At 50.3% G+C, this 16,677-nt stretch overlaps 1 protein-coding gene across 1 annotated transcript in view; it reads left to right on the top strand.

Annotated features, from left to right (window-relative positions):
- THSD7A (thrombospondin type 1 domain containing 7A) overlaps window positions 1-16,677 on the top strand; it is a 701,817-nt gene that overhangs the window by 664,879 nt on the left and 20,261 nt on the right. Inside the window, exons 23-25 of the mRNA XM_075315710.1 lie at window positions 11,571-11,688; window positions 13,927-14,072; window positions 14,318-14,492. Coding sequence (XP_075171825.1) covers window positions 11,571-11,688; window positions 13,927-14,072; window positions 14,318-14,492 — 439 coding nt within the window. The remainder of the gene's footprint in view (window positions 1-11,570; window positions 11,689-13,926; window positions 14,073-14,317; window positions 14,493-16,677) is intronic.

Raw genomic sequence — 16,677 nt, 5'->3', positions numbered from 1 at the left:
CGATCACCCAGCCTAAGTCGTAGCGCTGAGCAAATGGCGCGTCGTGTGGTCCGTTGATTTGTTGGCGTACTTTGTGTAGCCGGAGGATGTCCCTTCCAATCAGAATCAGGATTTTTGCGCTATGATCAAGAGGTGGGATCTTGCTGGCGATAGTTCTCAGGTGAGGGTGGTGAAGAGCTGCCTCTGGTGTTGGAATCTCTTCCCGGTTAGCCGGTATCTGGTTGCACTCGACGAGTGTCGGTAGAGGTATCTCTACGGTATTTTCAAGAGATGTTACCACGAGACCACTGGCTCTTCTTCCGCAGGCTTCTGAGATGCCGCTGCAAGTACCTAGTGTATAAGGGTAGGCATTTCCTTTTAAGCCGAACAAGTCGAAGAGTTCAGACCTGGCAAGTGACCTGTTACTCTGGTCGTCCAGGATGCTGTACACCTTCACGGCCCTTTCTGGGTGACCTTTGGGATATACCCTTACTAAGCATATTTTCGCACAAGACTTGTCCCAGAGATCTTCTCCGCAGACTGCGGTGCACGAGGAGGATACTGTGAGGTGGTTTGCAGCTTGGCCGGTACTCTCCCCGCCATGACTTGTGGTAGGAGAAGGTGTAGGTGCAGGATCAGGCTGAGATGGGTGCAGCGCTTGTATGTGATCTGTGCTGTCACACTCCATACACTTAATAGTAACATTACAGTCCTTGGCAAGGTGTTCTGTAGAGGCACAACACCTGAAACATACCCCAAACCTTTTCAAGAGTTCCTTTCGTTCTTGAAGGGGTTTCTTCCTGAAGCCAATGCACTTCTTCAGGGGGTGTGGCAGTTTGTGAATAGGACATTGGCGGTTCGGATTTTCCGCCTTCCCGCCTTCACTGCCATTGTCTGGTGCTGATGGTGTAGGTGGTAGAACGTCGGTCTGCTTGACTGATACTGGGCCCCTACGTTTTCTGTCATTTTGATGAGGGCTCTCATATCCGGGAGCTGGTGAAGTGGCGTCGGTGGGTTCTCCACAGGTGAAGCTGGGGTCTGCCTTACGTTCCGCGATGCCGTTGATGAACTCGCAGAAGTAGGAGAATGGAGGGAAGGAGACTTGGTGCTCTTTTTTATAGTTTGTTCCTACCGTAGTCCACCTTTCCTGCACGTTGTAAGGTAACTTGGCGACTATGGGTTTCACCCCACGAGCGGTGTCCAGGTAGCTGAGGCCAGGTAGGTGTGTGTCTGTTTTGGCCAGCTGGAGCTCGGACAGCAGGTCGCTGAGTTCCTGGTACTTTGAAGCATCCTTGCTAGATATTTTGGGAAGGTCGTATAGTTGTTTCAGCAATGCATCTTCAATTGCTTCAGGACTGCCGAAGCCTTTCTCTAGCCTGTCCCATGCGGTTGCGAGACCAGTTGTTGGGTCGCTGATGTAGACGGATCTGAGTCTCTTGATTCTCTCAGTAGACCGTGGCCCTAGCCACCTGATTAGCAAGTCCAGCTCTTCAGCAGCCGTAATGCCAAGGTCACGCGTTGCGGTTTTGAAGGCACACTTCCACCCTCTGTAGTTTTCAGGCTGGTCGTCATACTTTGTGAGACCGGTGTTGGTGAGTTCTCGGCGGATCATGTACCTCGCAAAGTCGGACATGTCTGATCTTTCCGATAGTTGGGGCACATTTGCTGACTGCGTGATGCTGGTTGCATTGTTCGTAGCTTCGTGGTTCGGGAACATGGGAAAGTACGGAGTGGCGTAGGCGTTTAGACCAGTGACTGCCGGTTTGGTGTGTACAGTCTCTGTTGTATGCGGGTCTGGAACTACACGGTTGTTGGGAGTGTAGCGCCTTGCCGGCATGTTAGGTTGCATGTAGACATGGGCATACGGAGGTTGCTGATGCGCAGGGTGTGGCTGTGCATTGGAATATGAAGCTGGTTCAGGCTTGAAAGTCTGAAGTGCATTGGACTGACCTGGAAGGCTGGAAGCTGTAGGTGGATCAGTGTCTTGAGGCTCTGGAGAAGTGTTAGCACTGACGGGAATGTTGATGGTAGTTGGCAGTTCGTCGGCTTGGCTCAGCACGTAATCTCTTGTACGCTTAAGTGAGTCTTCTGTGTCGAGATCACGCAAACTGGCGCTGCCTTCCTGGCTCCCACCCAGAGCTTGCTCAAAGACCTTTAGCCTTGCCATGGCCGCCACATGTTCACATTCCTTCTGAAGGGCTTCAATTTCTGCTTCCTTGCGTGCAGATTCTGCTTTAATCTCTGCTTCCTTGCGTGCAGATTCTGTTTTCATCTCTGCTTCTCTCTGGGCGAAGATGGCGTGTACTTTTGTTGTTTCTGCTTCAGCGCGCGCCTTTATGAGCTGCTCGCTGAGGGTTGAGTACCTTGATGAGCCTGATTTGAGTGAGTGCCTTGAGCTCTTAATGGACCTGGATTTGTAAGATGCCGCTCCTGACATTTGCGCAATTTTTGCTTCAGTCTCGCTCACAATGTCGTGCACGGTGCGGTCTCGTTCAGCATTAAGCTGTTGGAAGTCCTGTAGTTCTTTTTCAGACTCAGACGTATTTGCTCTCAGCAGGGTAGAGGAATATTTTTTACAAATCTCTTTGTAGGACTGGTATGCTGAGTACAGTTGTTCCAGGGCTCCCTCTGGTGGTAGCTCATGAGCACCGGGCGCAGATAAAACAGTCACTTGTTTTTGCACTCTTTGCCACAATAATGCTGTCTGGGTAAATAGTTCACTTCTGGCTGTTTCTAGGTTCTCTTTAACCTTCCATGTTGGTTTGGTCAACCGCTTAGATCTTTCACTGCAATGTAAGTGTGAGTCCATGTCTTTCTCTTGTTGCTTTAAAGCAGGTAGTGAGAGGGTTCTCTTTGACTCCATCAGGAATGGTGATTGCTGCCTGCACTGGTTGTCATGGAGATCAATAAAATGTTGCAATCTCTGCAGCCAGCAGTCTGTTTTGCAGCATGTATTTACTGAGTCTCTGGCTGCAATTTACAATTAGCTTATGGGGGATTCTTGGTTTATAGCTGCACACAGTTCTGATAACAGGTTAATACTTTACAGGGCACTTTGTAAGAAGCTGCTATAAAGTTTTATGCTGTGGCTTGTTATCGGCCCCTTGGGGTAATCCTTTCTCTGGATTGTATGCAGTATAGCACTCCTGGAAACAGGTTCTTTACTGATATATGTATACTAATCCCGGTCACAGCTAATCCTTTTCACTATTCTGTATCTTCCTCATAGCAATGAATCCAACCGCTCTAATTATCAGTCCCTTAGATAACTGTATGGTTTTACTCACTCTACGGCTTCCACAGATAGCTCAACTCAGCCCAACGATGACTTGTAGGAAGACAAGGAGAAACGCTGTAGTTTTCTTCTAGAATCTTGTATTAAGTACAAAGTATAGGCAGGTGAAAAGGAATAATCTGTACAGGGTTGCAGACATGTCTCTTCAGCAATGATTTCTCTAGACTAACTGAAGGAGAAGGGAGGAGCATTCTATACAGAAGCCAACTAAGGGGGGTACATAGGGACAAACTTCATACAGTCTAATCTACCTAGCAACAATAAAGGAATTTCCTGATAGGAGGAAAAATATGCAATGCAAGAATTATATACAACAGGTTGTTCCCATTCATGGGACACAACAGAGGCGGAGCAGCGAGGCGAAGTTGCGAGGCCGTGGAGGAAACTGGTTCGGACCTGGAGACTGGTTGCTGCGTGGACTCAGACGAGGCGGCGGTCTGCAGCGTATATAACCGGTGATCCACGGACGCCAAGAATTTCAGCATCCGGTTCAGGGTTTCACGCTGTTGTGCCAGCTCCTGGCGCAGCTCAGCCAGCTCTGATTTCTGTGCTTCAGCGGAATCCATGGCCTGTGCTCCAGCGGGATCCATGGCCTGATCATACTGTGAGGGCCAGGGAGGACTGGTAGGCCCAGGAGGTGGATCCACTGGACCGAGCACCCCACCTGGAGGGCAGGGTACACGGTAGCTGGAGCATTAACGTGGCAGGAACGGGTGCAGGTATCAGGAAGCAAAGACAGGACCAGGTCACTAAGGTCACAGCGTACTTTAAGGCAGTAATAGGAAACAGGAACAAAGACCTGAGCACCTAGCTCACAAGACAAGGCATAGAAACACAAGCGATGATCAGGCCCCGCCCACATGGAGAGGCCAGTCTTATATACTCAGCACATCCTCAGGTCATTTCCTGTTGCAGCAGTGCTGGGGCTATAAGACCAGGTGAGTGGGCGCGGCCCGGTCCTATACAGAACATTAGTCAGAATCAGACTCCTGAGACCAGGAACAGGACTCTGGGGAGCAAGAGCGGGAATGGCAGGCGTGACCGGTGGACGCATGGACTGGACCAGTGAGGAAGGAGCGGTGGTACGCTGGCGAGGCTGGATCAGTGGGTACAGAGCGGTGGCGTGTCGCAGGTGTGACTGGCTCAGTGGTTACGGAGCGGTGCCTGGATGGTGAGACCGGCTCAGTAGGTAAGGAGCGCTGCTGGGACACCGGGAGCGTGACAGTACCCCCCCCTTGAAGCCCCCCTCTCCGAGCAAAGGACCCCCGGGGCACCCTGGACCGAGCCCCCGGACCGTAACCCAGCGCAAAGGAAAGGAGGGACAGCTGACCCCATGCACCCTTCCGGACCGCAACACGCTTAACCGAAGATTTTCGAGCAGTGGCAATGGAAGCAACGGAAAGGGAAGGACAGTCAGAAGCAGGACTGGAATCCTGGATGACCGGATCGGGCGTCTCGGACCGGGTATCGGTCAGTCTCATCCTCAGTAGCCGCTGGACTCAAAGTCTCAACTCTAGAAGATGGTAGAATCAAGGTCTCGGATGCCTGGGGCGGTGGAACGTCACTGGATAGCGTAGTCTCTTCTTCAGGATCCTGCAGCTTGACTGAGTCAAGTGCCAGGGGCTGAGGAACAGGCTGCAATCAGGTTTCGTGGCACAAGGGACTCCAGCGGGTAATCGCGCCAGAGCACCAACTAATAACAGGGTCATGGAGTTTCAGCCAGGGAAGGCCCAACAGGAGCTCAGGAGCCATCATCGGGATCACATAGAAGGCGATGGTCTCTGTATGCGAAGTGCCAACCTGGAGGTTCACAGGCTCGGTGGTATACCGGACAGGTTCGTAGAGCGGTTTGCCGTCTACGGAGGCGAACCAGAGGGGCTTCTTCAGCGGGGTGACAGGGACCTGGTATTTGTCTACCGTGGCCTGGTGGATAAAGTTGCCTGCCGCCCCAGAATCGATGTGAGCCTCAGCTGAAAACCGGGTCCCCTCTGTCATCACCCGGACAGTCTGTTTAACTGGAACCAAAGGGATTTCGGTAGCAAGGGTGGCGGTTCCCACCATCCCTTGGACCTGGGGTCTACCAGGTTTCTTAGGGCATGTTCGAAGCATATGTGACCCGTCTCCACAATAGAAGCACAGGCCCCGGGCGAGCCGTTCTGCACAGCGTTGCTTGGCTTGGGTCAGACGGTCCACTTGCATGGGTTCTGGCGATAAGTCACGGAAAGGCAGGGACGAGGGTGCGGTAGGTCTCTGCGGGGGCAAGGCGTGGCAAGGTGGTCGCTTCTCCCGGACTATCTCTTTGGTACGCTCCTGAAAATGGAGGTCAATCCGGGTGGCCAGGGAAATCAAAGCGTCCAAGGTTCGTGGAACGTCACGGCCGGCTAGTTCGTCTTTGATGCGGCCAGAGAGACCTTCCCAAAAGGCCGCCGTCAAGGCCTCATTCTTCCAGCCCAGCTCAGAGGTGAGCGTGCGGAACTGGATGGCGTATTGGCCGACGGTCAGGGTCCCTTGGTGTAGCCGGAGAAGCGAAGAGGTCACTGCGGTAGTTCATCCGGGCTCATCAAAGGTACTTCGGAAAGCTCGCAGGAGCTCCTGGATGTCGGTGGTCATCGGGTCCACGTTCTCCCACAGGAGGTTAATCCAGGCCAGGGCTTCACCTTCCAGGTGTGACATAAGGAACGCCACTTTAGCATGGTCTGAGGTGAACAAGTGCGGGAGCAACTGGAAGTGCAGGGAGCACTGGTTCAGGAAACCACGGCAGGACTTGGGATCCCCTGCATAGCGAGGCGGAGCAGCGAGGCGAAGTTGCGAGGCCGTGGAGGAAACTGGTTCGGACCTGGAGACTGGTTGCTGCGTGGACTCAGACGAGGCGGCGGTCTGCAGCGTATATAACCGGTGGTCCACGGACGCCAAGAATTTCAGCATCCGGTTCAGGGTTTCACGCTGTTGTGCCAGCTCCTGGCGCAGCTCAGCCAGCTCTGATTTCTGTGCTTCAGCGGAATCCATGGCCTGTGCTCCAGCGGGATCCATGGCCTGATCATACTGTGAGGGCCAGGGAGGACTGGTAGGCCCAGGAGGTGGATCCACTGGACCGAGCACCCCACCTGGAGGGCAGGGTACACGGTAGCTGGAGCACTAACGTGGCAGGAACGGGTGCAGGTATCAGGAAGCAAAGACAGGACCAGGTCACTAAGGTCACAGCGTACTTTAAGGCAGTAATAGGAAACAGGAACAAAGACCTGAGCACCTAGCTCACAAGACAAGGCATAGAAACACAAGCGATGATCAGGCCCCGCCCACATGGAGAGGCCAGTCTTATATACTCAGCACAGCCTCAGGTCATTTCCTGTTGCAGCAGTGCTGGGGCTATAAGACCAGGTGAGTGGGCGCGGCCCGGTCCTATACAGAACATTAGTCAGAATCAGACTCCTGAGACCAGGAACAGGACTCTGGGGAGCAAGAGCGGGAATGGCAGGCGTGACCGGTGGACGCATGGACTGGACCAGTGAGGAAGGAGCGGTGGTACGCTGGCGAGGCTGGATCAGTGGGTACAGAGCGGTGGCGTGACGCAGGTGTGACTGGCTCAGTGGTTACGGAGCGGTGCCTGGATGGTGAGACCGGCTCAGTAGGTAAGGAGCGCTGTTGGGACACCGGGAGCGTGACAGGTGCCCACGCTTTAATGTAAAACAGTGGTATGACCATGAGCGCTCAATCTTCGGGAGTGCACCAGGACAAGCAGGTAGACGGGAGGCAGAGCAGCGGTGTGCTCCTGAACAAAGGAGATAAGGCGATCCCTTAGAGGGATCGCCTTATCTCCTTTGTTCAGGAGCGCACAGCTCCTCTGCCTCCCGTCTACCTGCTTGTCCTGGTCTACTCCCGAAGATTGAGCGCTCATGGTCATACCACTGTTCTACATGGAAGCGTGGGCACCCTATAAAGACATGGGCTGAGGATGGGTCATAGAATGGGGTGAGCCCTTAGAGGGATTGCCTTATCTACTTTCTTCAGGAGCGCACCGCTCCTCTGTCTCCCGTCAACCTACTTGTCCAGGTCTACTCCCGAAGATTGAGCGCTCATGGTCATACCACTGTTCTACATTGAAGCGTGGGCACCCTATAAAGACATGGGCCGAGGATGGGTCATAGAATGGGGAGAACCCTTAGAGGGTTCGCCCCATTCTATGAGTCTGGGTTGTTCAACCATCTTCAGCCCATGTCTTTATAGGGTGCCCAAGCCAGCGACAGCTGGGGAAGTTGACTCGCCCACCCCAGGGCTATGGGACACCCGGTGCCGGGCCGGACTAGTCCGGGGGTAGTCAGTGGCGGCGGGGCCCGATTCCGTGGCCCTGGTGGGTGTCAGTTAAAATGGCTGATAACTTGGGGGTGATTAAAGTTTGTGTTCGTGACGCCACCTGTGGTATGCGGCTATTAAGCCGCCGCTGCTGTGTAAGGCCTCCGGGGTGTTGATATGGCAGCAATGGTGGTACTGCTCCCCACAGGTGGAGCGGTGCCCCGGGGACACTGTTGGTGCTCGTGAGAGTCTATGGTGTTGTGTGGATAACACGGTGAAGAGAAATAACTGAGGCAACACCAGGGGTGCAGTTTCAAGGTCTTTACTCACAGTTCTTGTCAAGGCCTGCAGGAGCCTTTGGACTGCTGGGACCACCGTCAGGGACCTCCGCCGATCCCGGGTAGATCTGGGGGTTGATGCCAGTGCACCCCTCTAATTGTGTCCTTTCTCAGCTGACTTCACTGGCCACCAGCTCTGAAGCTATCTGTGGCCCTGGAATCCCTTCGTTCCCTGCTTGGTGTCACCTGGACCCTCCGAGTCCCAGGGTCTTCACCAGGAAGCGTCACTTTCTTCTTCCTTTAGCTCCTGCCTGACTAGAGCTCTTCTTCTACTCTCTATTTCTCTCCTTCTCTGTTGCTTTCTTTCTCTGTGTGGACACTCTGAACTCACAGAGCTCCTTTCTCTTTCACAGCTACATGCTGTCTCCTCACTCTCTCACTCTCTGAGGTAAACTGAAACTCTGACCTTCCTCTCTGCTCTACACTCGGCTGGCTCTCCCCACCCCCGGTTGCTAAGCTACCACCCTATGGGAGCAGGGATGGGTCTTACGACCCCTCCCAGCATGCAGCATGGGAGGGTTACTGCCACTATCCCTTGTCCCAGTGTGTGCCTAGCAATGGGTGTAGTGCAGTTTTACCTGTGAACTGGCATGTACCCCTTTCCTTACCCAGGATGGGACATCACACCTCTGACTGGGGTGCAATGTCTCTGTGGCGACGGAAGCCTCAGGGGCGCCACACTCCCCCACAGCGAATCCCAGCACGTCCTCGGGCTGAAACAACAAAAACAATGGAAGAAACTGCAAAATTTTGTTATGCATAAAACATTAAAACTTTAGGACATTACATCCCTTTATGGGAGGCACATAAATAACACATTCACCGGGGACCACATTCCAGTCCAGTGGCCCGGTAACACATAAACAGGGGGGGGGGTCATCTTCAAAAAGAACAGGGGACAAGGATTCAGGACTAGGGTGTCATCTTCGAAAAGAACAATGGGCAGACATTCAGGGGCTATGTACTGTCCTGACTCCATTAACTCCTTGTCGTCCTCCACCAGGGACTCCGACCCTTGATGGCGCCCACTGGGACTCTGACCCAGCGACGGTCAACAAGTCAGACAAGGTCCTCCTCCTTCCACCTCTTGTGCTGGGTGGCGTCTCCTGGAGAACTTAGGGACGTTCAACAAAGGCAGGAAGCATTATTTCTGGAGCAGGTCCTTTAAAACTTTCAACTCAAACATTTAACTTCAGGGGTTAACTTACGGATGCGGTTACCATTGCAGGGGACCATACTGTGCCAATGTCGTACGGGACACCGGACTTCTTCTCCAGGCACAATACATCCCCTGGCTCTGAACCTCCAGCGGGAACGGTAGCGGGGGCAGCGTACACGGTACCTCTTGATCCCGGAGTGGTGCTTCACAGGGCTCACTCGTCACGGTGCTGTCGGGTCCTGGCTCCCAGCTGAGGAGGGATGCCGTGGGGGTCTGCGTGGCTTTATCTTCACGCGACACGGCTGCTGCGGTGGCCCTCTGTTCCTGGGCCCACACCGTGGCGACCATCCTCCGGACTTCCGCCTTCCAGTCGAGCACCTGCTGCAGTGTCTGTGCTCTCACCCGGACGCAGAATCGACCCAGCTCCCGCTCCAACCAGGCAGCGGTTCCCGCGGGGAGCTCACTCGGGCCGCGATCCTCCACATCAAAGGCCACTCCGCGTCTTCCACTTCGGAGTCCCGCCATGCTGCCGACAGGGCTGAACGCAGACATCTTCCATCCACTCCCCCTTGGTGTTTTCGGGATTCTGTTTCTCTGGCCGGTAAGTCGACTTCTCCTTTATTTAGGCAGCAAGCCGAACAGCCAGTCAATTCTCTTTTCAGGGCGCCAGTTTTCAATCCCTGCTCTGCATCGCAGGCTTAGCTTCGCGCTCTGCCTTGCAAGACCAAGGGGGTGGGGCTTACTTTTGCGCTCTTTCTACAGGCACGCCCCTCTTCTTCCCGCACTCAGCCAGGCTAATGGCGGCAGTTTTTTCAGTAAAACAGTTCTTTCACAGTCTTTTCAGGCGCACAGTACCCGGTGGGTCCGGGCTCGAAATCCTGTTCGTGACGCCAAAGTTGACTCGCCCACCCCAGGACTATGGGACACCCGGTGCCGGGCCGGACTAGTCTGGGGGTAGTCAGTGGTGGCGGGGCCTGACTCCGTGAGGGACCTCCGCCGATCCCGGGTAGATCTGGGGGTTGATGCCAGTGCACCCCTCTAATTGTGTCCTTTCTCAGCTGACTTCACTGGCCACCAGCTCTGAAGCGATCTGTGGCCCTGGAATCCCTTCGTTCCCTGCTTGGTGTCACCTGGACCCTCCGAGTCCCAGGGTCTTCACCAGGAAGCGTCACTTTCTTCTTTCTTTAGCTCCTGCCTGACTAGAGCTCTTCTTCTACTCTCTGTTTCTCTCCTTCTCTGTTGCTTTCTTTCTCTGTGTGGACACTCTGAACTCACAGAGCCCCTTTCTCTTTCACAGCTACATGCTGTCTCCTCACTCTCTCACTCTCTGAGGTAAACTGAAATTCTGACCTTCCTCTCTGCTCTACACTCGGCTGGCTCTCCCCACCCCCCGGTTGCTAAGCTACCACCCTATGGGAGCAGGGAAGGGTCTTACGACCCCTCCCAGCATGCAGCATGGGAGGGTTGCTGCCACTGTCCCTGGTCCCAGTGTGTGCCTAGCAATGGGTGTAGTGCAGTTTTACCTGTGAACTGGCATGTACCCCTTTCCTTACCCAGGATGGGACATCACACCTCTGACTGGGGTGCAATGTCTCTGTGGCGACGGAAGCCTCAGGGGCGCCACAGACGCCTATTGATAGGGTCCCTTTAAATTACTTAGTCATAATTGGGTATTACTTACAGCAAAGATGGGCTGCAGTGTGTACATCGCCCAGGCCAAAATCTAATACTCTACCAGGATACAGCTAAACCCCCACTAAATGGAGGCATCACAGGTGCAGGAGGAGCAAATCACACAGACACCTCCATGTAATGGAGGGGGCGATTGCTAGATGATAAAACTGCACACTATTTATACTTATAGTCATAATTGGGGTTGAAAAATTATAATTCTGCATTTTAAGGGGTGTTCCCCCCAAAAACCTGAATAGTTATTAAATGATATGATTATAGGGATCTGTTATTATTAGTATTGAGAACCCTGAGGAACAACTTAATGGAGCAACAGTGCAGCTTGCAAGATGTATAGACGTGAAACACAGCTGAGTGACGGGCTACCCTGGAGTATGACCACATTGGGAGTCCGCATGAATAGTCTCTCATTCCTAGGCCGGTGTCACACTTGCGAGTGCCTCGCGTGTATCTCGCGCAAGTCTCGCGTTGCATCACCCGGCATGGACTCACACTCTCCTCACAGGATCGGGTCAGTTGCATAGAGATGCATGCAACCGACCCGCTCCTGTCCGGAGAGTGTGACTCCATGCCGGGTGATGCAATGCGAGACTCACGCGAGATACACCGAGAGACACCGGCCTTAGAGATGGAAGAGTTTGGCAGCAGCCATACCAGACCTCAGCTCCATTCAGATCCCTCAAGGTTTAGTGCTGATGATAGAGGGTGGTCACGGCCATCTGACCTCCTCCAATCTGTTACCGTCTTTTACCGGGAATGCCAATTTAGTTATATTCCCAGTATGAAATTGCAAACTAAATTATCCGCTTTCTTGCAGCTCGGTTTGGAGAAAACCTGGCACATGAACACGACCTGTGTTGTCGAATGTCCCGTGAATTGTCAACTCTCGGACTGGTCGCCTTGGTCTAAATGCTCGACAGATTGTGGCCTTGCAGGTTTGTATTGAACATCATCCGAAGTGAGTTGAAATGATATCATATTTCTGGACTAACAAGTGGATGACGATGACCTCTACAAAAGATTATATGTAAATACATATGCAGGGTCGGCATTGTCATGTGCCACAAAAGAAGTGTGTCCATCTCTACCTTTCGGGGCAATACCCCGAAACAGCTGTCTGTGGATGGATACCTGGCCTTGGTATTTCCCTTGTCATATCTTTAAACTCATCAAGATTTGGATATTGACTGTAAGGGCCACCTAATATGGTGCTTATGGTGGTCTCCTAAGAAGAGCCACTCCTTGGCTAGGTCCTTCCCGGAGGGATACCTGGCTATTTTCCGTGTCGAAACTCCTAACAGAGGCTCCACGGACCTTTTTGATTTGCATCTCTACCTTTTGCTATGCAATGTTCGGCCCTATACACACTTGGTGGCATGGCGGTGTCGGACTCTGTTCACACTACAGATTCTGACAAGCAACCTGATGCTTCAGAGTTGTTCAGCCAGAGCCGGGCGTTGGCTGATTCAGGTTCACTGGTCTTCAGCCCTGCAGGAGTTAATTCCTGCAGACTGGTGAGCAGGAACTAGAATCTCAGGTTGCTAATTGCCGTGTGCAGTGGTCTCCTCCCTACTTAAGGTACTGGCTTCTTCCAGTATGCACCGATAATAGCTTCAGCGATTCCGGTCTTAGTAGTGATCCAGTTCATGGTGATCTGTAGATGCTACTTTGAGTGGTGTGAACGTTTTCCTATTGTGTGTTTACTTTCTTCCGATTTCTTTATTCCCCTATACACGTATGGTCTCTACTTTGTGCTCAAGTGCAGTGTGTACAAGTTTTTGTTCTCCCATGTCCGTGTCTTTTCTGTGGGGTTTTGTTACTGTGTTTTTGGCCCGCGCCAAAGGTGGTGGAGAGTGGGAGTAAGATCAGGGCTCAGACAAGAGTCAGGGACACGCTGGGGACTCAGACCTCACTACTATCAAGCTTACCTCTGGGATAAGGGACAGTGCAGGGTCTTGAGTCTGAGGGCCAGTGTAGGAGCCCCTGTTTTGTTATGTCATACCCCATTTCAAATGCCCTAAGATAAGTAGTACTAAATAAATAACAAAAATTGCATTTTTTTTATACTCTGTTGGGAGATGTTTATGGTATATGAGTCAATAAGGTGCCACCCAGTGGTTGTGATATTAAGTGCAGACAGTCACAGGTTTTTATAGGGGTGGGAGAGTGGGGTTTAAGTACAGAATATTGAATTTAATTTGTATCATGATAAATTAAAGTCCTTAACTTAATCCTTAAAGGTAAGGATGGGCACTAACGTGTTACATTGTTTTCAATCCAAACCTGAGCAGAAAGCTCTATGTAGCATTCAGTTAAAGGCCGCTTTACACGCTGCAGCATCACTAAAGCGATGTAGTTGGGGTCACGGAATTCGTGACGCACATCCGGCCGCTGTAGCGATGTCGTTGCGTGTGACACCTACGTGCGATCGAAAATTGTCGCAAACACGTGCAAAATCGTTTATCGTTTACGGTACATGCTCCCCTATTCTCAATTATCGTAGCTGCAGCAGATACGATGTTGTTCCTCACACCTGCGGCAGCACACATCGCTACGTGTGACACCGCAGAAACGAGGAACCTCTCCTTACCTGCGGCCGCCGGCAATGAGGAAGGAAGGAGGTGGGCGGGATGTTACGTCCCGCTCATCTCCGCCCCTCCGCTTCGATTGGGCGGCCGCTTAGTGACGTCGCTGTGACGCTGAACGAACCGCCCCCTTAGAAAGGAGGCGGTTCGCCGGTCACAGCGACGTCGCAGAGCAGGTAAGTAGTGTGACGGGTCCGTGCGATTTTGTGCGCCACCGGCAGCGATTTGCCCGTAACGCACAAACGATGGGGGCGGGTACGCACGCTAGCGAGATCGCAGCGTGTAAAGCGGCCTTAACTCCCACTCCAACAAATTGGTATCTCCCAAAGAAGAGAATATCACCAAATTTTGCTCTTATTTTGCTGAAATAAATGTAAAACCTGCACCCCTGTAATACTGATGGAATCATAAGATATACCAATAATGTATGTCTAAAAAGTCTCATACCATCGCGTTGTGTTTTTATCAAAAGTGATAATTTTTTAATTTGAATAAAAACTGGGATCCAATATATTTCTTTTAGTTTTTTTTTTACTTTTGTAACAAAAAAATTATTAATTTCTAATATTTTTATACTTGGTTACATAGGGAAGATGACCCGGAGGAGGACAGTGATCCAACCTTCCCAAGGAGATGGTAGACCTTGTGCTTCCCAGATGGAGCAATCTAAGCCGTGCCCAGTGAAGCCGTGTTACAGATGGCAGTACGGGCGCTGGTCCCAGTGTGCCGTGGAGGTAATTCCGAATTATTGTGGACATGAAAACCTCAGCCACGAAAAAAATGAAGAAATGAATTATTTCTGTGATAAGGAATTTTTTATTGATAACACGAGTAATAGATAAGGTCCAACGTTTCGAGCGACACCGGTTTATATCAAGGACATGCGGTAATAAACCGGCCATGTTTTTTTCCCAGGTGACACAATGAGCGTACTTCATATAGTTCAACAACCCAACAAATTCACACTTTTTCCCACCAGGACGCTCAATGCGGTGAAGGGACCAGATTCAGGAACATTTCCTGCGTAGTTTATGACGGATCTCGGGAAGACGCTGGAAAAGTGGTGGATGAAGAGTTCTGTGGGGAAATCGAACTGGTTGTGGATGGAGACAAGAACATTGTCCTGGAGGAGCCATGCACTGTGCCATGTCCAGGTATTGACCCCACATTAGTCAATGGAAGTTCCATCTTGTATTCCTGCTTCTTTATTTATCTGATGTAACATCATTTTGCTTTTTATCCAGAGGTTGTAAACATTTTGATGATTACTTTCTAGAATATATGTTTACATCTTCGTACATATATCTGTACCAGAGCTCCAAGTCATCTTCATAGACATCTACTTAATTGCAAAAATTCAGGCTACCTCCGTCCACCACTAGATGGAGCTCACTGCATATAATATATACAAAATACTGAGCTTTATACTTACACTTTCCTACATTCATTTATGGCCATGGCTGGTGGTATTTATCCCCAGCACTGGAAATATAAGGTCTAACGGTTGCTTACACTTGGTTGACAATTGTGGAAATACACTGACACCTCTTAGATGCTGTAGCCACTAATAACCATTGCATATATGCGATTAGACTTAGGAAGAAAGTCCAGTGGAGGTAACGCACAACGCAAGAGCTGGGTACTGGTGGCTTAACAATAACTACCAGATCTGCTAGGTAGAGAAGCCAAAGCCACAAGCAAGACTGTTATGATCTGGTCACCGTGGACGATCACAAAAATCCCATCAGAAGAAAAACACAAGAGTAGTTGTAACCTGGGCTGACCGCAATCCCCTATCTATCGGACAACACTAGAAGTAGCCGTGGAGCGTTCCTAAACACACCTAGACGCATCATCACAGCCGGAAAAACTTACTACACCTCACAGATAAAAATGAGGAAACCTATCTTGCCTCAGAGTAGTCCCCAAAGGAATTGCAAGCCCCCAACATATAAAGCCAATGGTGATGTAAGAAAACACAATACACAGATAGGAAATATAGATTAGCAAAGGCGAGGCCCGACTTCCTAGATAGAACAGAACAGGACAGAAAACTGATTGCAGTCAGTGCAAAACCCTGCGGAAAAATACCAACCAATCTCCTGATATCAAAAACACCCTGAGACCACATGGTCTCAACCCCAATATATCAGGTACTCTTGTAAATAATGGGAGAAACAAAATACCAAAAAAAACACAAGAGATATAAAAGTGCAAATGATTAAGAAGAACAGAGAGAATCTCCCTTTCCTTGCAGTGGGACCTGCAGAGGGGGAACCTTCATGCTCATCAAAACAGAAAGACAGTTCTTCTCCTGCAAGATAACAGACAATAAGCAAAATGAAATGAAACACAAACACCCTTAGGTGTGGATCAGGCAATAAAGCAAAGAACTTGCAACTTATCTAGAATGGGACAGGCACAGGATAAATGGAAGGACAAAGTCCAGGCCAATTCAGAGACTGAGGAACAAAATCTATAACCGGCCCCAGCCAGCAGACACTGCTCTTCTGTATAACACAAGCTTATCTGCAATTGGGCTTCCCAAACTCCCAATTAACTCCCACACCTGTTGAGGCACAGTCAGCTTCACCCCCAGTCCTGACCACCAGAGGGAGCTCCAAACCATCACCCCCTCGGATGACATTCACAACACAAGACTTAAAGGGGTTGTCCATCTTTGGAATATATATATTTTTATTTATTTTTATTTTTTTACTTAAAAGCTTTATTTGGGCTAAAAAAAAACCTACTGTATTTTGCAATTGTGTTTCATTAAAAATGTTGCATAGTGTATGTTTTGTCCTGTCTACTGCTGGCTGCAGAGTGAGTTAACTGAGGACCTGTCATTCAGCCTGCTATAACAGTATGACTGGGAGTTAGCAGTTTGTTCTGAGCTCCCTAAAAAGTGATATACACACCACAGACCACATCAAAGCTCAATGTGCTGTAAAAGAAAGTCTTCAAAAGAAAAACAGTACAACATTTTTTACTCAAACCCATTTATAAAAATTATTTTTAACCCCAAACAAGTGAATGTAAAGCAAAAAAAAAACAGTGAGGGCTGCAATCGTCAGGCATGTTCAAGTCCTAAATATGCTATGGAATACAAGTTGATAAAAGTTTAAAAATGTCTATTAATTAAAAGTAATAATTTTATTTAAATAAACATATTTCCTTTAAAAAATTAAGAGAATAAAATAAGTTATATAAAATTATTAAAAGCACATCTGTAATGATATACCTTAGATTGTGAGCCCCAATGGGGACAGTATTGCTGATGTATGTAAAGTGCTGTGGAATTAATAGCGCTATATAAATGAATAAATTATTATTATT

The sequence above is a fragment of the Anomaloglossus baeobatrachus genome, chromosome 6 (assembly GCF_048569485.1).
Source record: "Anomaloglossus baeobatrachus isolate aAnoBae1 chromosome 6, aAnoBae1.hap1, whole genome shotgun sequence".
NCBI classification, from domain to species: domain Eukaryota; kingdom Metazoa; phylum Chordata; class Amphibia; order Anura; family Aromobatidae; genus Anomaloglossus; species Anomaloglossus baeobatrachus.
Note: the sequence above shows the minus strand (reverse complement) of the source record. Positions and strands in the feature narration are given on the sequence as shown.